We start from the raw sequence: 21,081 nt of genomic DNA on the forward strand, positions 1-21,081 counted from the left end.
GCAACAAGGGGTTCGCGAATACGAAACACGCAAATGCGAAGAATGGCTCGCAAATGCGACATGGGATTCGCAAATGCGAACCCAGCAAATGCGAAGAATGGTTCACAAAAGTGAAGCCCTCACAATCCTACTGATGTCACAAATAAGACGTTTTGTTCGCAATTGCGAACTTTGGACATATCACAAAAGCGATCAAATTGATCGCAAATGCGACTCAGCCTATCCCAAGCCCCCATCGCAAATAGGACTACTTATCGGGCGGATCGGACGGTTATTTACTCTTAACGGTTTGGCTTATCGGTTATCGGCTTTTAAATGTATTAATCCACTAGCCACCCGATAAGATATCGGGCGAATTGGTATCAGTTTAGCTATTACCGGACGGTTATCGGTTTAGATTGTGCCTTTTTAATTAGTAAATCATATAATAAATTGAAGTAAAAATCTATGACACACAGAGAAATAGCATTTCAGATCTGCACGAGTTCCAGCAGCAGCATCACATTTGAGACCTTTCTTCAATATAAAACTTGTTCCAGTGAAGTTCACTGAGTGAACAAGCATGTTGGGTCAAAGACTCAAAGTTAAAAGTGTCATTTATACAAGTTGGGAGTAATAATTAAACACATGTTTGGACTGACTACTTTTATTATGGGACCGAACTGATAAAATTAAATAAAAGGGCTACTGGAACAAATATTTATAACTACAATACCTCTGCCCAAATAACTAATTAACCCTCTACTATTCTCTGAAAACCCCATCCTCTCTCTGTCACTTCTTCTTACTTCTCCAAACATGGAAATTACATCTGTCAAAATGAGTCCAGAAATCAGATATCCTGTCAAACAAAGTAAAAAGAAAATGAATCAAATACTATTCTGCCTAAATACTAGTAGTATATTGTATGAACTTTAGAATATCTTCTCAGCAAACTCATAGATAGGATAGTTTAGAATACTTTAGAATCAGATAACATGAGTGTCTGGTGATACTTTTGAACCTCATAGATCCATTCCACTGAATTTGATAGAACTCACTGGTTTAACCTGCACTTATCTTTTATTAGGTGGGGGAAGTTTGTCTTAAGTAGTAGTTAGGATAGTTTTTAGTGTTATGTCATTCCCCCGTACCCCTGAAAAGAGCAAGCGATAAGAGTCTATGATTTCAAGATTTGAGACACCTAATTCTTTTTAACTGGTGAATCATCATTGAAAGAGAGGCCATCACTGAAATCTTAAAGGTAAAAGTTGTCTCGGTAGGTTCCATGTTTACTACGTACTATGAAAGAAGTGCCACATGGGAAATGTTCTTTGTTGGGCTCCAATATAGGTAAGAAATGCAGGCTAGACAGAGCTATTACATATGCTTCACAGAGCTATAAACCTGCACTTATCATGATATTAGCCATTACATATGCTTCACATAGCTATAAACCATAAGGAAGTAATATGACTGATGCACATCCATAATTCGAATTCTTACCAGATATATTAACACTACACGTCAATTACGGAAGGGTCTTTTCCATCGCTAGCTAAATCTGAAGAAAAAAATTAAAATAATGAGTCGTGCGATAAATATAAGCATATCTACAACACTTATATACAACAAATATAGTAACAATATTATTACCTTGTTCACGCTGCTAGATTTTATCAAGATCTTCCTCAACACTAACAGGTTGTTTTAATTTTTCATTTCGAAGCCAATCTTGAAGACATACTAGAGCTTGCACCAATTTAGGAGTTAATGAACTCCTAAATGAATCAAGAAGAAGTCCTTCCGTACTAAACGCACATTCGGATGCCACACTTGAAACCAGAACAACTAATACATCACGAGCCATCTCCGCAAGAACAGTCACATCATTTGAGCTTGCATTATCAACTGTGACAGTGAAGATCTTATTTATCCCTCACTCACGTAAGCGCCCACCAATATCATTTGCCATATCTTCGCCTTTATGACTAACAATAGGACAAAAATTAATTATTCTCTTATGCATATTCCATTCACTATCAATCCAATGGGCAGTGATACACAAGTAATTGATTCTTTGTATAGAAGTTCATTTATTAGTGGTAATACATACTCTTTATTTCGTTTCTATAAAAGACCTCTTCAACTTTTGCTTTTCTTCATTAAAAAGATCAAAAAAATCCCTAGTTACAGTACTACGGGAAGGGATCCGAAAATAAGGTTGTGCCGCTTTCATAAAGTCTCTAAAACCTTCTTTCTCAACAAAGCTGAAAGGAAGCTCATCAACTATTACCATATGACATAACACCTTCCTACACTCTTCTTGATCAAATTTCCAAGTAATAACAACTAAGTCGCCCTGACTACCCCCCGGAACAGATTGAAAGCCTAAATTTGATTGTGTTTTATCAATCATAGCAGGGCATTTAGGACACTTAAACATACGAGAAAGAAGTGTCGATGTACCGTCTTTGGTCTTAAAACAATACTCAATAAAGAAATAGTTACATTTTGCTTTTGTACTCCCTTCGGAAGTAATAATTTCTGTAAAATGATCCCCTGCATCAGAGCTTTTTTTCCTTTTCTTGGTTATATTTGACTCTGTTGTTTCAGCTTGACTTATTGCATTTGAATTAGATGCCCCACTTTCACCCATCACCTTATCACTTTGTATATTTTCAGCCATGCTACAGATTAAGGAACTAACTGCAGAAAAACACAAGATCACATTAAGACAGAAACAATAGTTAGTTTGAGGAAACGATTGGCAAGGAGCTAAAAGAGATAAAACCCTCAACTAAAAGACTCGACCCAAGCTTTGTTCAGATAGGAAAAAAATAAATGAGCCTTACCAAATATTATACTAGATGGTCTAAATAATCATTTTTTTTCTCCAACAGCAATTATAACAGAAATATCCCAACTCCAAGCCACACCCCTCCAGAATACCTCCAGAATATATTTCTGACAAACTCAATAGAAAACAATGGTAAATACAAAAGAATAAGGTCATACAACATTGCCTTTCCTGTGTTAATTTGGAAAGTTCAGAGGATTATCTACAGAAATATTTCATGCCAAGCAGCAAATGCCAAACATACATGTGATTCTACAGGGATTTAACTGCAGACTAGAATGAAACTAGATGCAAAAATAATCCTAATAGATACTTCAAGAATGATGTTATTTTCATATCCTTCAAATGGCTGAATACTTGAGATACACTCTGATTTTAAAGGTGTAAACAACAGTGAGGACCGAATATTCTGAAGACATCAACAAGAAAAGAAACTTACCATCTGCTGCTCTGGCTATGGCGAGAGGCGAGAGGGAGACGGCGAGTTGGCGAGTTGGCGAGAGGGAGAGGCGAGACAGCGAGAGGGAGAGGGAGAGGCGAGACTCCAGAGGGTTGACTGGCCGCTGGGTTTCTAAGGGAAATTAGGGACTTAGGGTTTCTAAAGTGTAAATGTCTAATAGAGTAATACCTATTACTATTCTAAGAAAATAATTACAGTAAAATCACATTAGTTTTGTGTCTTAAGTTTAGTAATATATGGATAAAAATAAATTATATATATATATATATATATATATATATATATATATATATATATATATATATATATATATATATATATAGGATTTTTATTATTTAAGTTTAGTAATATATGGATAAAAATAAATTATATATATATATATATATATATATATATATATATATATGGGGGTTAATGGATTATCCGTTAAGAAAATTAAATAATCCGCCCCCAAACCGATAAGCAGTTAATAAAAAAATTTCAATATGTTACCCATCCGTTAAACTGTTAACCCGATACCAATAAGCCATTAAGCCACTTTTGTGGTTCGATTTTCGGTTTCGGTTCGGTTTTGAACACCCCTAATCGCAAAAGAAAACTTTTAGTTCACATATGCGAATCTAACGGAGTCCAGCCTTTATCCTAAATGCGATCCTTTCCTCGCATTTGCGACAGTCAAAAATGCGAGACCTGAAGCATATGTGCAAAACCAGCAATGTTAGAATTCTTCTAAACACTCTGCAACGCGTCCGAAACTCACCCGAGTCCTCGGGTCTCCAAACTAAACATCAACACAAGACTAGGGAGTAAGGTGCTTATCCTGTGCTTGTTTTTGGGATTGTTCTGTGCGCCCGCAATAATTCTGGAAGTATTTCTGGCCACAGTCCCTTGTCCTCCTCGAGTTTCTTCTTTATGATGTTTAAGATAGACTTGTTGGAGGACCATGCTTTCCCGTTGCCGACTGGGTAGTAAGGGGTTGAAAGTATCCTTTTAATGTGCCATTTTTCGAAAAACTCGGTGATTTTCTTCACATGAACTAGGATTCGTTGTCGCAACGTATTTCTTTAGGTAGGACGAATCGAAAGATGATGTTCTTCCACATGAAGGCGATTACATCTTGCTCGCGAACTTGGGCGAATGCGCCTGCTTCCACCCATTTAGAGAAGTAGTCAGTCAAAACTAAAAGGAATTTAACATTACCTTGTCCTGGTGGAAGCAGTCCATGATGTCCATTCCCCACTTAATGAATAGCCATTGAGAGGTGACAAAGTGGAGGTGTTCGCCTGCTTGGTGGATTATCGGGGCGTATTTCTAACACTGCTCGCATTTCTTTACGAATTTCAGGGCATCTTTCTTCATGGTGGGCCAATATTATCCAGCCCGTATGAGGCACCTGACTAGTGCTTGGTTACTGGAATGACTGTCGCAGTGGCCTTCATGGACTTCCTCGAGAATGCGATGGGTTTGATTTGGGCCCAAACATTTTGCTAAGGGGCCGCCATATGTTCTCTTATTCAATTTGTTGCACCAGAGGCATTATCTAGCGGCTTGCATTCTCAGCTTCCTGACTTCCTTTTGTCATTTGAAAAGGTACCATCCTACAAATAGTTTATAATATAATTGCACCAGTCCAAGTTTACTTTATAGATTTTACCTCGATGTGGTCTAATATTGAGCCGAGGAGATGTACCATGCACCTATCCCCAGGCCGCCCGCCTTGACATTCTGAGTTTATAGAATCTAGTCGAGCTGGCATTCGTCGAACTTGGGTAACAATTTGCATATCTCTAGATGGTATTTCTACAACCCTTGCTCTTTGATCTGGAAAGTCTCGGTAACTTGGTTGACTACAACTGAGAATCACAGCGTAGCTTTATTCGAGTTCTAGTCTCAATCTTGCAATTACAGTCTCATACTCGGCCTCGTTATTAGTCATATCTGGGTATCTTATTGACTGGTGAACCACTTCGCCAGTGGGAACTTTGAGTATGAGTCCCAGTCCACTCCCGCAGGTGTTGGACGTGCCATCAATGTGTAAGACCCAGAGGTCCTATGTTAGGTGAGAAGCTTGAGTAGTTTCCTTCTCATCCTCGGACATCACTTTGGCACTGAAATCTGTGACAAAGTCGGCGAGCACTTGTGATTTTATTATTGTGTGAGGCTGATAAGTGATGTCGTGCTCACTTAATTCGATCGCCCACTTGGCCAGCCTCCTCGATAACTCGGGTTTGTGCAATATGTTTCTCAAAAGAAACGTGGTGACGACCGAGCTTGGGTGGCACTAGAAAAATGGCCTAAGCTTTTGTGAAGCTACGACAAGGGCCATGTCTAGTTTCTCGAGGTGAGGGTACCTTGTCTCGACGTCGATAAGTGTTTTACTGATATAATAAAGCGGCTATTGCATACCTTTGTCTTCTCAAACAAGGACTGCGATTTTTGCTACTTCTGAAATAACAAGGTAGACAAGGAGACGTTTACTGGGCTCAGGCTTTGAGATCAAGGGTGTTGATGATAGTTATTCCTTGAGTTCCTTCAGCGCTTGTATGCATTCAGGTCTCCATTCGAGGCCGTCATCCTTTTTGAGTGTGTTAAAGAACTTGTGACACTTATCATATGACCTCGAGATGAATCTAGACAGGGCGTCGATTCTGCCCGTCAGTCTCTGGACTTGTTTCTTAGTAGTTAGATGTTCTGATATCCCGTCAATAGCCTTAATCTGATATGGGTTGACCTCGATCCCACGCTATGATACCAGGAAGCCCAAAAACTTACCCGAAGTGATGCCGAATGTGCATTTCTCGGGGTTTAGTTTCATCCCATACTTCCTCAATATTTTGAATGTTTCTTTTAAATGGTCGATGTGATCCTCGGCCCTCAAGGATTTAACCAACATGTCACCGATATGTACCGTCATGGTCTTGCCAAGCTGGTTTGAACATCTTCATGACCAGCCGTTGATATGTAGATCAGCGTTCTTTAACCCGAATAGTGTGACCCTGTAGCAGTATGTTTCACTGTGAGTGATGAACGTAGTTTTCTCTTGGTCATCTTCCTCCAAGAGTATCTGATTATAGCTTAAGTAAGCGTCTAGAAAACTTAGCAACTCATGTCTTGTTGTCTCATCGATGAGCTAGTCGATGTGTGGTAACGAGAATGAATCCTTTGGGCAGGCTTTGTTCAGATCGGTGAAGTCCACACATATCCTCCATTTTCCATTATTTTTTTTTACTATTACCACATTAGCAATACACTTGGGGTACTTCGAATCCCTTATAGAGCCATTGGCCAATAGTTTCTCTACCTCCTCAAGGACGGCCTCGTTGATGGTGGGATTGAAGTTTCCTAGGACTTGCCTTACTGAGGGTAGAAGGGGTCGACATTTAGCTTGTGCGTGGCTATCTCTTTGGGGATGCCGGGCATATCTACATGGCTAAAGGTAAACAAATTGGCGTTAGCTATTAAGAATTGACTAAATTTACCTGGGCTTTGGAGTTTGCAACCGATGTAGGCTTTTTTGCCGGGGTAGCTGGGGTCTAGCTGGACGGGATCGAGGTCCTCTATGGTCGATCCTGCAGCTTCAACCATTTCTAGGTCCATAATGGTATCTTTGGCTTTGACCTGCAGGGATATCGACCATATTGATTGCTATGCTTCTTTTTCCTTTTCTTTCTTTTGTTTGGTTATCGTACCGTCCAGGGCGATCCGATAGTGTTCTCGGGATGTGCGTTATTCCCCTTGTATGCCGAATATTCCCCATGGGGTCAGGAATTTGATCACTTGGTACAAGTTGGAGGGGACTGCCCTCATGGGATGTATTCATGGTCATCCTATGATGGCGTTGTATGCGGTGTACTGATCCATGATATGGAATGTGGTCTCCAGTGTCACCCCACCGGTGAGGATGGGGAGTGTGATCTCACCCCAAGTTCGTTCAACTGCATTGTTAAAACTAGTTAGTGTAATGCAGCGCGACGATCTTATCCTCAAGTTGCATCTGTACGAGGACTCGCGGATAGATGATGCACTCTCCGCGTCCGTTGTCTACCATAATTATCCTAAAATCAATATCAAGAATTCCTAAAGTAATGACAAGTGCATCATTATGAGGAAAAGTCAAACCGTCAACATCTGACTCATCGATGATGGTACTTTTTTCGAGTCCATCATACCGTTCGTGGGTGATTGATCTCTTGAGTTTGTGAGTGGCGGTGAATTTGATGCCATTGACGGAGGCATCGTCATTTCCACCAATTATCATGTTGATGGTGCGAATGGGCGAAGGAGGCTTTGGTGGGCCTGGGTGCTCTCGGCCTCTTGTTAAGGTATTCCTGCCTTTGTCGCTAAGTAATTCTTTGAGGCGTCCTTGTTACAGCAAGTTCGCTACTTCTAATCTCAGAGTGTGGCAATCTTCCATTTTGTGTCCACAGTCCATGTGGAACTCGGAGAAGGCGTCGAACTTCCTAGTGCTTGGGTCGTCCTCATCTTTGGTGGCCACTTCACCTTGGTTCCGAGCTTCTCAAGTGCGTAGACCACCTCTGTAAGTGACACATAAAAATTATGATCAGATAGTAAGGGGCATACCTTGATTGTTTCTGTGAACATCTAATCTCGGCCTAGAGGGGTCGTCTTCATGACGAAAGTTGGGTACGAGTGCCCTAACATAGGGTTGATGCCAATCTCTGTCTGATCGCAGTACCAAAGGGTCTCTCCTCGCGTTTTCCCTTCGTTCCTTCCTGGGTTTGGATTTTACCGAGATGAGTCCTCGGGTTGGCTCATTGAGGTCTTCGTAATCTACCATAACCTCGGCACAGTAGGCATTGTGGATCTCATCCCAGGTGGCCGGTGGGTACTTCATCAATCGGCTCAATAGCTTTCTGGTCGCCTTCAAACCTTCTCTATTCAGCCCATTTTGAAAGGCTGCCACGACCATTCCTTGTTGCCTCACCCTATTGAATGGGGCGAGGAAGTCCCTCAGTCCATTCCCTAGGGATTGTTTGATAGCGAAGATGTCATTCACCCTCGTTTCAGCTTTCTTGGCCCCGGCATGTGTTGTTACGAACTTGTCGGCCATCACTTCGAATATTTCTATGGAATAGGCTGGCAGCTGTGAATACCATGTCAACGCCCCTCCCGTGAGGGTTTCACCAAAAAGTTTCAGCAAGATGGAGGACACCTGCTCTTTGGTGAGGTTGTTGCCTTTTACGGCGGTGACATAGTAAGTTACATGATCCTCGGGATTAGTCATTCCATCGTAGATTCGGAGATACGGGGGCATCTTGAATTTTTTTGGTATGGCATGAGGAGTCACCTCCTCCCTGTATGGTTGTTCCATGAACCTGCCAGCGTCTCTTTTTGGTAATAATTTGGGGGCACTGGTATTTTGTCTACATGTTTCTGGTGCTCCTTCATTTGTTCCTTGAGCGCCTTGTTCTCGTTTTTCATTTCCTCCATTCTTTTCAGCACGGCGGCGAGGACGCTGTCACCTACATTGTTAACAATTATATGAGTGTTACTTGAAGTGGGAGAATTTGTTGGTCGTCTCGTTCGTTCATGTGATGTGCTACATGGATCCTCGTGGTTTATGTGGTCGTGCATGGGGCTTGTTTACTTATCACGCTGACCAGAGTGTCAGTTAACTATGCTTCGAGGAGCTTTTTCATAACGGGTGGTGCCCCCTCTCCCGTGGACGTAGAAGCCCTCTTTTCATTTGGTTTGGTTGTGTTGTAGAAGGGTGTAGGCGACTTCCCTAAAAGGAGATGTCGTGGGGGTCACCTCCTCATCATAGGTGTCATACCCTTCGTCGATGGCACTCATAAGGTTAGGGACGTTGTCTATCGCTTTTGTTCTATTTCCTTGGTTACCTGCCATGGAGTCTTTGTATACACAGAGAGAAAGGGTAACTCTACAGCACATTAGCTTAACAAATCACGAAAGTTATAGATTTGAATGGAAACTAAAAACTTGACTAAGAAATCCTCACATACGGTGTCAAACTATATAAGCCAAAATTTAGATATAGGTTTTTATACAATTAGATTTATAGAGAAAATAGTTAATCTAACTCAATATTAATATTTAAATGATAGATCTAGTGTATTTGTGAAGAATAACAAATGTATGTTGTTAGTTAGCAATATCTTGGAGTAATAATGGAGCAATAAATGATTTAATAATATGAAAGATAGTAATAAATGACAATAAATGGCATTTAAATAAATAATGGAACAAGGTTCACTCGACAAGGGTGAGATTTTTCATTGATTTCTCTGACAATGATGGATACTGATAAGCACTTGAATATTCCGATTCTTCTTGGATCGGGGGAGAAAAATAGACAAAGAGGTGTAAAAGTAAACTTTGTATATATCGGTAAAGAGAGAATCTTCAGAGAATGTCAATGTTGTTCTTTACAAAAGTGTTCAATCCCCTTTCTAAAGTTAGATCCTTTCCTATTTATAAGAATACATGGGCCACAAAATACTAGATAGTACAACAGAGAGAAATATTCTCTACGGAATTTAAATCCTTAAACTAGTTGTTACTGCACGCCGAGGACGGATGTTCGCCCTCGTCCTCGTCTTTTATCGGGTCACCTCGACCTCGACGACGATCTGCCTTCTCCATGTGACTTCGACCTTTTGAAACCAGTTTGACATATCATATCGTTGACACGACACAACCTTCAAAGGCTTTATCTCCGTTGACCTGGTCAACATATGACATGAAGTTTTTCGCCCATACACTACCCACTTATGGGACCGCCATTGAAGTTATACTCGCGCTGCACAAAAATTTACAATATTTTCCCACCAAAATCTTAAGTTATTCTATCTTTCAAATGCAACTTTAGAAAATTCAAATCTTAAGTAGTTCAATCTCTTTAATGCAACTTCAGAAATCAAATCTTAAGTTTTTCTATCTTTCATATGCAACTTCAGAAATTCGAATTTCAAGTAGTTTAATATATTCAACGCAACTTCAGAAATCAAATCTTATGTCATTCTATCTTTCAAATGCAACTTCAAAAAATTTAAATCTTAAGTTGTTCAATCTATTCAATGCAACTTCAGATTTCGAATCTTAAGTTCTGAAACATAAACTTGTTCTTCGAATTTTAATAACCAAACACATGATTCAATGCCCAAATCTCTAATCCTTCTTACTTTAAAAAAAATAAATAAAAAAAAATAAAAAATTACCCAATGATGCAAAGTTATATTTCTTTTTCAGGAGATGTTTAACATTAAGCTCAATTTTTTGTCTGCAGTTCACTCTAGTGCTCAAATTGTAGTAGGATGATCGACAATGCTGACATATATACGACTCCTAAAATTAAAAAAATTAGGAGTCTTGAAACTTGATTTCAACCTGCCTGCACCATAACTGTAACGCAACAAGGTTCAAAGTGGATTTTCGACATTGTGCGCAATGCATCACTGGAGTTACTTTCCTTCAATAACATTTCATCTTTTATTCCGAACCATGTGTGCCATCTACAATTAGCTATGAACTCCGAAAGACTATATGCAAGTTGTGCCATATACAAAGCTACCCAAATTCTCTCAGGGTTAATACTATAAGATGGGAAGAAGCCAAAGATTGAAGAGGGAAGACGCCAATGACAGAAACCAAGACAAGAAAGCCATGGCAGCAGAGAGTTGATATCGGCTGCATATATTCCCATCGCAGAATGGGCTACCAGAACGAATCAGGAGGTCAGCTGCACTAGCCGTTGAACATGATGCAGCTAGTGACAGAAACGAAAGGACCTGTTAGATGTGAGAACGAGAATATTTTGTTAGAAGAAGATTAGTTTTAAGCAGAATTTCCAGTGTATTGAACAAGGCGCTTACCCAATCCCCTAATACAACAACTGAGATTATCCCAGGCTGACGAGATGGGCGTTTAATAAAAACCGAGAATGCATCCACCATTGCTAGTGTCAAGCTCCATGATATAACCAAACCCATCACTGTCACCAAAAAGCTGCAAGCAACAATAGTTGAATTAGGTAATTAACAGATAAATTTTGCCTCGGCAAGTAGAAGATTATTATCTGATACACCTTGATATCTAGATATTACTCTATGAGAGCAGATTACTTCATGTAAAGAACATATTATGATGATTCTAAGAAAAATGTAGTATATATGTGAATTAACTACAATAGCTCTTCATCATCAGGCTGAAGAACAAATTCTTCAACTTCCTTATGCAGTTATGCTATAGTGCCATGTTTTTCATTTCCGTTTTCAACCTGAAATTCCAATCTTTGGCATACTTCAATTCTAGACTTGAAAATTTCTTTTCTTTCTTTTTTGATAAGTCAGAAGTAAATTTTGTATTATTTTAAAATAGATTGAATTTGGTCGAAATTAGAAGCAAACTATTTCTATCAATAATTAAGTCAAATTCACATATCTATTTTAATCACATTCTGTTTTTAGAGAATAACCACAAACAGCCAACCACAGATCTATTGGCAGAATCTGAATGCACTATCTTACTTTTCTTGTTTACAGAACTCTTACAAAAGAGAAAAGGGGCAGAGACTGAGATCATAAAGCGCCATACCAACCCTATATTGGCTAATGATTCATCAAATCAGTTGTAATTTACTTGGTGGTACCTATTACTAATGTAATCAAAGAGGTTCTAGAGACTATGTGCAAGCAACCCCGACTACTCCTTGAAAGAACAAAAAAGGAAGAAGAAATGCAGGATAACACCTTATGAACAAAAGAGTTGTAAGTTTTGATATCATCATCAACCAATAATACTGAAACATGGGCTTAAAAATGATAAGCCTATAATATTTAAATGAAGAAGCACATGAGTTCCCCAGAATTTAAGGAAATTATGATCCCAAAAACACTTCCAACTGGAAGATCTTAAGACGAACTCCAATAACAGTTATAAGCAAACGCTGTAATCAGCTCTACATCTCTAGATGCTCCTCTGGAAAAAAAAGAGCTAGCAAATACAAACTATCAACAGAATCCAAGGAAATATTCTATGATCACTTCCTCAATGACATGATTGATACCCGCTAAACTGAACGAATGAAACAAAACAACCGTATATACACTCCCCATAAGCTTTCTAAAGTAGGTGTTACTGTTGTTCAGAACTTACAAGACTGTAAAATTAGAAACCAACCGTAATACTCACATATTAGATATAGCTAGCTTTATTCACAGATCCTTTGTCTATCTATACCTAAGTTAACTTTAAAGGTCACATAAAGCACCGCTTAATAGCCAACAGTGCTCTCACCGTCGACCCAGGATTTGTTAATGCATTAATGTATAAAACTGAAGAAAGATACGCCAGACAAAACAATAAAACAACAGATACACGGATCACATAAGCGACAAATGGAAGGGAAAAAAAAAACTCCAACGTCAATGCGTCTCACGTCTCATTTTAACCCGAGAAATCAAGTCAATATGCGTTACGACAGAAACATAAATGATGATGACGAGGAGGAGAAGGGGCTGGATTCTCTCATTCTTCATAAACTTGAACCGTATCAAACTCGTCTATAAATGCATAACAGTTGTCGCCGCCTAATTAAAACTAGCTATTCTTAGTCCATACATGTATCAACACGTGTTTTACAAGGTAACGTGGATTCCCGGAAAAAGAACAGCTGACATTCCCACAGCAAGTTCTTCTTCCTTGTCACGAACGACGTCAGATGACCTCTGGCAAATTATTATCTCAATGACCTATTCTTCGCACTCATGTGCTCTCACACTCGCCTTGTTCGTCTTCTTTAAAAAAATAATTTTCCTGGTGTTATCCTTCCAATCCTTCCTTCCAGCCCTCATCCACCTACTCATTATCTATTTAATAGTTTCTTCTATCTACTTAATTTAAAGGGAAACCAGCCGCCACTCGATTTGGGGCCCTCCATCCGTCATAATAGATCAACCAAAGCAGTCTATAATTGCTGGTTTTTAGGAATGGAATTTATAGGAGATGTCTGTGAAGCAGCTAAAGAAAGTGGCGCCCCCCAACCTTCCAACTGGAAAGACTTGACATAAAATTCAATTTCCATTGCAGACGTATGCTCGGTTAAAGCTGCCAAATGACTACAGGATCATCGGTCTATTCTACCTCAATTCACCCTGTAATTTGAACTAAGTGCCTTTCCAAAGTGGCAAAGCAATTGAGCTGTCAAACTAGTTTTCTCCACCCCCAAAAGAAACAAAAATACCAACTTGTCAAAAATGATGAACAGAAGTTGCAGGGCAAAAATAGAAAGGATATTAATTCCATATAAGTTGGCAGCTCAATCTTCTGTAATCCATTCAAATTCAGATATCATCAGGATCATCAAATTTTATACACATGCATATGGAACATAAAACAGTCAAGAATTCTCCTAAAAATACAAGTACCCAAATATTCAAGAATCAAAGATATGCATAATTAAAAGGAAAACAAAACAAGGGATTGAAAAAAGAAAAGTAAAGAAAACCCAGAAAGAGAAATATTACCAGAAAGAAGTATAGCTATAGAAAGCAACATCCAAACACATGAAAAGAAGTGAAGCAACAGAGAAGAGAGACTGTCCTAATCTCAAAGCCAAACTAGCACTTGTCCCCAAAGCCCCTGGAACTTCGTCCATATCATCACCGACATGCCACAGACAACTGCTTCACTTGTTTCAATTTTTTTGCTAAGATTATTATTAAGATCACACTTGTTTGTCATATCCAGTTTTAGCTTTCTCTGCAGGCCATGCCACGTTGAAGAAGCAACCGAACAGAGAGAGGCAAAGTGGAAAAGGAATTTTCGGAAAACTAATGATAAGAGATGTCTGTAATTGAAAAAAAATAATGTTACTATTATACTCTCTGTAATGTCTTTTTAGGAACTTTAATTGACAAGTTGGCAGTGGACTTGTGACTTTTTCGTCCGTCTTCTCTTTTGGCTATACTACGATTCCCTTTCACAGAATTATTGATCTTTCCTATTATCATTTCCCCACCGCACTTTTTTTCCTCTAATCTGACATTAGTAACAGCCTCTCCTAAGTTATTGTTAAAATTATGTGACTTGTGTTATTAAGATTTTTTCCTCAAATAAAATTGAAAATTCATTATCAAAGGGATTAAAAGTTATTAATTGCTAGCCTAATAAAATATTTTCTGAATTAGATATGATATTTCCTTCTTTGTTTGTCTTTTATTACTGAATGACGTGCTTTTGTATTTTTAGACATTTCAGTGACTTTGAGGTAAATTCCGAGTTAGAGTTACCAATCTCGTCAAATATTTAGCAAATATTCCTTAAATGTTCAATGACTAAACCCTTATGCCCAGTATATTCAAATGGTCAGGAATTCAATGGCATCTGCTTGTGAAGGAGTGTAAAGAATGGTGTAAGTAAAAAAAGCTAATCCAACCATACTAACACCTAGATTTGAAATTAGATTTAAAAAACATTTACGAGTCTTATTAGACCGGTGGGGTAACGAAAGCTAATTAATAGAATGGAATTGAATGTAGTGTTTTTTATACACCTAACGTCCTATCTAGTTTGAGATTAAGATATAGTGAAATTGATTGATTGTTCTAGTTTGGTCACTAAGTGTTAGACATTTAGGGTGTGTTTGGCATGAAGGAAAATGTTTTCTATGGAAAAAATTTCCTGAAAAATGAGTGATTTTATCACTTATTTTTCTTTGTTTGTTTGGTGAATGAAAAAATATTTTCATAAAATATTTTCTAGTGTTTGATTAGAGAGTATAAAATATTTTTAAGAAAATAATTTTTTGTGATACTCTCCTCAACCCACCTTCCCAGAATCTTCATGTTTCATGTACTCCTCCCCCTCCCCCCTCTGGGACTCTACTTTCTTCAAGAATTTAATTATTTTTTTCAAAATTCACACAAAATCAAAGGAATTAATGTGCTACTTTACTTTTTTACACGAGGACAACGTTGAAATTTGAGCTCGATAACTAAAAAGAAAATATTGTTTATGTTGAAAAGAAAGTATCATTTCTACAACACGAAAGAAAATACTTTTTTTACATCATGAAAAGAAAATACTCAGTTTGTTTTTGAAAGAAAATATTTTTTTTACATCATGAAAAGATAGTATTCGTTTTGTTGAAATGAAATAAAATACTTTTTCTACATCATGAAAAAAAAGTGCTTGTTTTGTTTAAATGAAAGGAAATATTTTTTCTACATCATTAAAAGAAGTATTCGTTTTGTTAAAATGAAAGAAAATAATATTTTACATCAGGAAAAGAAAATACTTAGTTTGTTGAAATGAAAGAAAATATTTTTTCTACATTATGAAAAGAAAGTAGTCGTTTTGTTGAAATGAAAGAAAATACTTTTCTACATCATGAAAAGAAAGAACTCGTTTTTTGGGGGGGGAAACTTTTTCTATTTCACGAAAGGAGAATACTTAGTTTGTTAAAATAAAAGAAAATATTTTTTCTACATCATGAAAAGAAAATACTCGTTTTGCTTAAATGAAAGAAAATACTTTTTCTACATCATGAAAAGAAGTACTCATTTGTTAAAATGAAAGAAAATATTTTTTCTACGTCATGAAAAGAAAAAAAAAATACCTTTTTTACATCATGAAAAGAAAGTACTCGTTTTGTTGGGGAAAAAAGAAAGGAAAATACTTAGTTTGTTGAAATGAAAGAAAATATTTTTTCTACATCATGAAAAAAAGTACTCATTTTATTGAAATGAAAGAAAATACTTTTTCCAACATCGCGGGGTCAAGTCCCCCGCTCAACGAGAATGGGCCCAAAATGAAGGGGTAAGTATAAACGTACATAAAACCCTTCTTAATGAAGGTCACTCGCTCCACCAGGCGGGAGCAATGATGTTCACAGTGTGGCAATCACAATTCTCCTTCACAACAGGAATACTGAAAGGGCGAATAGAAGAAGGATATTTACCAATAACCCAAGTTCGAGGGTTTGAAGTGAGGAACTTCTCCTGAAAGTCATTAACAGTGTTCAGATGTTTGGGTATGATGTTGCTCCCGTGGGAGGATCAGCATTAGCATCAACTTCCTTATCCTTGCTCCTCTTGGGGCCTCCACCGAAGAGAAAACGAGAGTTCTTGGAAGATTTAGTAGGGGAAGCCATAATAATAAGGAGATGATAGAGCTTTTTGAAGAAGATCAAAGAGAGATGAAAGCAGAATCGTGGTCATGATTACCTCGAGAACCGGCGAAAATATTGCTAAATCATGGGGTAACACATGTTCAGAGTATTAAATGCGAGGAGATGTGCGTCTTATCAAGCGTCATAAACTGTTCAGAAGGGTTCAAAAAAAAATTCGCCAAGAAAGAATCTTCACCAACTTTTCGATGACACAAAGATGTTCCACTGGGAAGCATGGGGGACTATCTGTATAGGATAAAATTGGTTTATATTAAATGCTCGAATGATGGCGTGACACGTGAAATCGGAGGCAGACGAAAGATAAATCAAGTGGAAACCAAGACCGAGGACAACAGCTTCTGTTGGTACCGGGTAGATCCCGAAGGGAATGCGGTCAACGGAAGCAAACGAATATTTGTCACCACATAGCATTTAATGAAGAATATTCTTCAGTATTAAATATGCAACAATTGCAGAGAATTTTGGCATGCATGGCTTGCCGTTACATATTCATCAATGACCCCTTTTGTTGTCATTTAAGTGGGAGTTGATCCTAGGATCTTGCTCCCTAGGTATAGTTATAAATAGTGGCTTCAACAACCATTGTGGGACAAGAAAATCTCTGGAAAAATTTATGCTACCTTTTATTCTCAAGTCAAATAATACAATTTTATTTTCTGTCTAGTTGTTCTTATCACTGTCTTCGGAAGCCTTGCTCCCGGAACCAAGCTTGCCATTTTCTTCGATTTCAACGATGAGCCTTGTTTTTCATTTAATTTATTTATCATTTTGGGATCAAATTAGTTCGATTGTCTATAAACCACGCAACAAATTCAACTGTACTAATTTACGGGTAAACAATCACCATAAGGGTAAAACCGTAAAATATAAGAAAATTAGGGCAACATATCCAATTAGGGGTCCTTTGGTAGGGAAACAAGTTATTTTAAGATAATTATCGTGGTATTAGTTATCCCGTGATTGTTATCTCACCCTCCCATAGGGATAAAAATAAAACTACAGTCCCACGATAACTAATCTCAGGATTAGTTATATTGCGATTTTATCCCAACGAAACGTTTGATAAAACCATCTCAAATTTAATTCCGAAATTAATTAATCTTTATCCCTCGTACCAAACGAGCCCTTAGGGTGAGAAATACCAAAACAATTTTCAAATTCATAACCAGGTATCACTGCATCATTATCACTTGCTGTAATTTCAGGTTGAGCTCATCAGATGATCAACCACAATCATCTCATCAAGCTAATGATATCATAAGCTTGTCAGCTCTTCTCTTAGTCTCTTACTAAGTACAAAAAGTATAGTTTTATGACCTCATTCAATATATGACAGTACTTTGCACTATTTCTAAGTAAATATGAGCATTAAAACCATTTTGCAACTCACTATAAGAATGGATTATTAATTACTTATGCTTTATAATATACAGCAAGATAGTTGTCTCATTACTTGTCCAATTTGGTCACAGAAAGTTCCAACCTTAGTAACTTAGGACAAAATTAAAAACAAAGAAATGAACCCCAAGGTCTTAAAAATCTCTCTATTAGTCAAGTTGAGCATACCAGATACCCTGGATTTTTACATCCTTAGGTACCTTTGCCCCCAAATCAGTATCAGATGGCTGAATGCTCTCAAACACTCCAATCACCTCACCAGTCTCTGGCTTGCTCTGTGTAACACTCAGTGTGATCTTTCCTGTTGAAGACGAAGTGTTCTTTACGTTCTCCTTCTGGAGCTCCTCCTCGTCTCCTCTCCCTCCAGCTGGCAATGCAACAGCATTATCGTAACCAGTAGATCCACCCCTTCCCTTTGGGTCAAGGAATGATGATCCTCTGTATGACGGCACAAGGAACTCTCCACTAAAGCTGTCGGGCTTTCCAGATGCCACGAGCTGTTTGATTGTGAAGAGGAAGGGAACGCGCTCACCACCAGGAAGCTGAACTGTAACAGCAGCATAATCAATTCCGTCTTTCTCCTCAAACTTAACGGTACCATCAGGAGATACTTCAAAGGGTCCTTCAATCTCATCAAGAGTGTAGGTTAAGCGCGTCATTAGCTTGGTTTTTTGGAATTCTGGGGGTGCATTCTTGCTTACGCTCTCTGCCTTGACGGTGAATGAAGTGGGCTCTAAGCAGAACTTCTTGGCATTGTATTTGCCTGGCTTGAAGGCAAAGCTCTCAACACCTCCATCTATTGTTGGGCATTGGTTGGCAGTTCCAGTTCCTTTTACTTCCATGTATGTCTTGCTCTGGATTTCGTCATAGGTTAGACGCTTAGGAACTCCTTCAGCATTTGCTCCCTATACGACCAAGTTGCACAATCTTTAAAAATCTTCTTTCCATAAACAAGAAATCAAAAGAAAAATAAGACGAAAAGCATGAAATAGTTAATCATTACAACAGCATCAGAAGCTCGTTGAGAAAATATTGAACTTCCTGAATAACATATTCTTATTAGTTATAGACTTCTGGTAGAGAGATCCTATGTAACTGACAAATTGTACTTACAAACCTTCCCCCATACAACACTGGAGTATAATTCACTAACATGTTTTAAATCAAGGGAATCTCAATCCTTGACATATACCTGAAATTGTCCTATCTAGGATTCACAACACTTAACTATACAGATTTGCAATAGATGGGAAATACGAATATGAAGCAAGGTGGAACTTGTTGAGACGTAATTAAGTAAATAAAATTGTGACTCTCGAGAATTCAAACTTTCTTTTTGATGTTGCCATCGCATAAAAACATAAACTTTAAGGCTTAATAGCTAAATACGTGGCAATTGATTGAATCTTGTGATCAATTTGGTCTCCTTTCTAACTGATCCATTGTCTATCACGCCATCCTATCCATAGAGGGAAGAAGGCGTATGCTCAAGTCTAAAATATTTCCTACTACAGTCTTTAGTAGACAAGGTCCTGAGTTAAGATCTTTGGTTACTCATTAGGATTTTCACGTAAAGAATCAAGTCCACATGTGAAGGAGACGTATTAAGACATAATTAAGTATAAAGTATGCTCTCGCTAACACTTTAAGCTTTTTAACAAGATAGTCTTAATTTAGCAGAACTACAACATCAACTTACTGAGATAACAAGGGCAGAAGTGGCAAGAGCAAATCCAGCAATCTTAGCAGCATCAGTGCACTTTTGAGCCAAATCTTTAAGATCAGATTGCAAAGAGCAAGTCAGCTTAGCAGCAGCTGGTTCAACACCAAATGCCTTGCTCACACTTTGAGATGACCTCAACTGCAAGTTGTTTCTGGCTGAGACAACACCAACCTTTGTTGGTTGCATAAGAGTAGCAGCTGCTTGTAAAGAGGCTGCCATTTTTTTTTTCTGTTCAGTCTTTGGGCTCTTCTTTGTTTCTGTTTATTAGAAAGTAAGAAGAGTGGCAGTTGGATGCTGAGATTGCAGAAATTATTTTTGGTGGCTTTGCTGTGAGTAGTAAGATAAGAGATAGGATAAGGTCTTCTTTCATTGGTTAGCCTGAGCTAATATCTCTGGTTTGGTAGCTTGCCATGTGGCAAAGTTAGTATTTAGGATATAGAAACTCATTCCTACTATCTTGCAATAAAATTGATTGACAAACCACGTTTTTATTATATTTGTTATTAAGAAAATTCAGATGATAAATACATAAAAATTTACTATCTCCGTTCCATAATAAGTGATTTTTAATCTTTGACACACCCCTAATAAAATACGAACTCTTAAAAAGAAAAAATTACCCTTAATTAATTGTTACTTTAACACATTGGAATATGTAAATAAGAACAAATTTTGGAAAAATAAAATTAATTAATTCTTGATTATGTAAAAGAACACTTATTTTAGACTAAAATAAAAATGTTAATCAATAGTTCTACTATCCGAATCTTAAGAGTCGCTCGCTTCACATTTGTATTTGTTTGACAGGATATATTTGGATATTGCAGAACAGTTAATAAACAGAGGAGTATTTAATACACTGGAAAATGTCAGCCAAAAGGAGAGGCATAAAACAACACTATTGTGGCCCATGCAGGTCTCGAACCTGCGACCTTCGCGTTATTAGCACGACGCTCTAACCAACTGAGCTAATGGGCCAGATGTTATACTCATTATCCATATATTTCAAATTTACTCTTCCGCCTCTTTCCCCGGTGGATTCCTATACGACGTTCTCCCTTATCAGGGTAAGAAATTATTGGATAATTCATAATTCATTAACCCAATACGTTAATACATAATCATAATAAAGATATTAATAAGCCGGAAAAATTATTAAGAAGATCACTGACTAGTGTTAGAGTGCAAATCCAGGGTAGTTCAATTTACTTTTTTTTTTTTTTTTCTTGAGCTATAATTCTCTCAGTTGGTAATAAAATTATTTATTTACCAAAAGAATAGCTTCTCAATTTCTCGTTTCTACGGAGTATCTTATGCCAATTTGGGATTTTAACTCTAAATCGTGCCGGCCAGACCTTCAATATTTTAACGAGAAGGGTAAAAGTTTGAGATTTTTACCCTCCTATACTACATATGAAACTTTATTACCCTCCCTAATCAAGTTTTAACTTAATTATATGGCCATATACAATTTACCAATTATATACAAA

General features: G+C 37.8%; 2 protein-coding genes and 1 non-coding gene across 3 annotated transcripts; all 3 read right to left on the reverse strand.

The window, feature by feature from the left end:
- Positions 1-10,745: 10,745 nt before the first annotated feature.
- LOC107786841 (CASP-like protein 5C1) lies at positions 10,746-14,129 on the reverse strand. The gene is made up of 3 exons (XM_016608341.2): positions 13,805-14,129; positions 11,153-11,285; positions 10,746-11,068 (listed from the first exon to the last, which is right to left on the reverse strand). Exons 1-3 carry the CDS (start codon positions 13,933-13,935, stop codon positions 10,874-10,876), a joined length of 459 nt encoding a protein of 152 aa, XP_016463827.1. The 5' UTR covers positions 13,936-14,129; the 3' UTR covers positions 10,746-10,873.
- Positions 14,130-17,847: 3,718 nt separating this feature from the next.
- Positions 17,848-19,948, reverse strand: LOC107786842 (oxygen-evolving enhancer protein 1, chloroplastic-like). Its single transcript, XM_016608342.2, has 2 exons — positions 19,568-19,948; positions 17,848-18,773 (listed from the first exon to the last, which is right to left on the reverse strand). The coding sequence occupies exons 1-2, from the start codon at positions 19,808-19,810 to the stop codon at positions 18,018-18,020; spliced, it is 999 nt and encodes a 332-aa protein (XP_016463828.1). The 5' UTR covers positions 19,811-19,948; the 3' UTR covers positions 17,848-18,017.
- Positions 19,949-20,495: 547 nt separating this feature from the next.
- On the reverse strand, positions 20,496-20,569 carry TRNAI-AAU (transfer RNA isoleucine (anticodon AAU)). The gene has a single exon. It is a non-coding gene; the product is annotated as a tRNA-Ile (tRNA).
- Positions 20,570-21,081: the final 512 nt, after the last annotated feature.

Source organism: Nicotiana tabacum, chromosome 17, assembly GCF_000715075.1.
Source record: "Nicotiana tabacum cultivar K326 chromosome 17, ASM71507v2, whole genome shotgun sequence".
NCBI lineage: Eukaryota > Viridiplantae > Streptophyta > Magnoliopsida > Solanales > Solanaceae > Nicotiana > Nicotiana tabacum.

What these genes read in the sequence shown, in the direction of transcription:
- LOC107786842 (XM_016608342.2), bottom strand. Translation starts at nt 19,810, where the DNA reads ATGGCAGCCTCTTTACAAGCAGCTGCTACTCTTATGCAACCAACAAAG. An exon ending in CTTCTGCCCTTGTTATCTCA is followed by an intron (nt 18,774 to 19,567) that starts GTAAGTTGATGT and finishes TTGGTCGTATAG; the next exon opens with GGAGCAAATGCTGAAGGAGT.
- LOC107786841 (XM_016608341.2), bottom strand. Translation starts at nt 13,935, where the DNA reads ATGGACGAAGTTCCAGGGGCTTTGGGGACAAGTGCTAGTTTGGCTTTG. An exon ending in TATAGCTATACTTCTTTCTG is followed by an intron (nt 11,286 to 13,804) that starts GTAATATTTCTC and finishes TGTTGCTTGCAG; the next exon opens with CTTTTTGGTGACAGTGATGG. An exon ending in TTGTTGTATTAGGGGATTGG is followed by an intron (nt 11,069 to 11,152) that starts GTAAGCGCCTTG and finishes CACATCTAACAG; the next exon opens with GTCCTTTCGTTTCTGTCACT.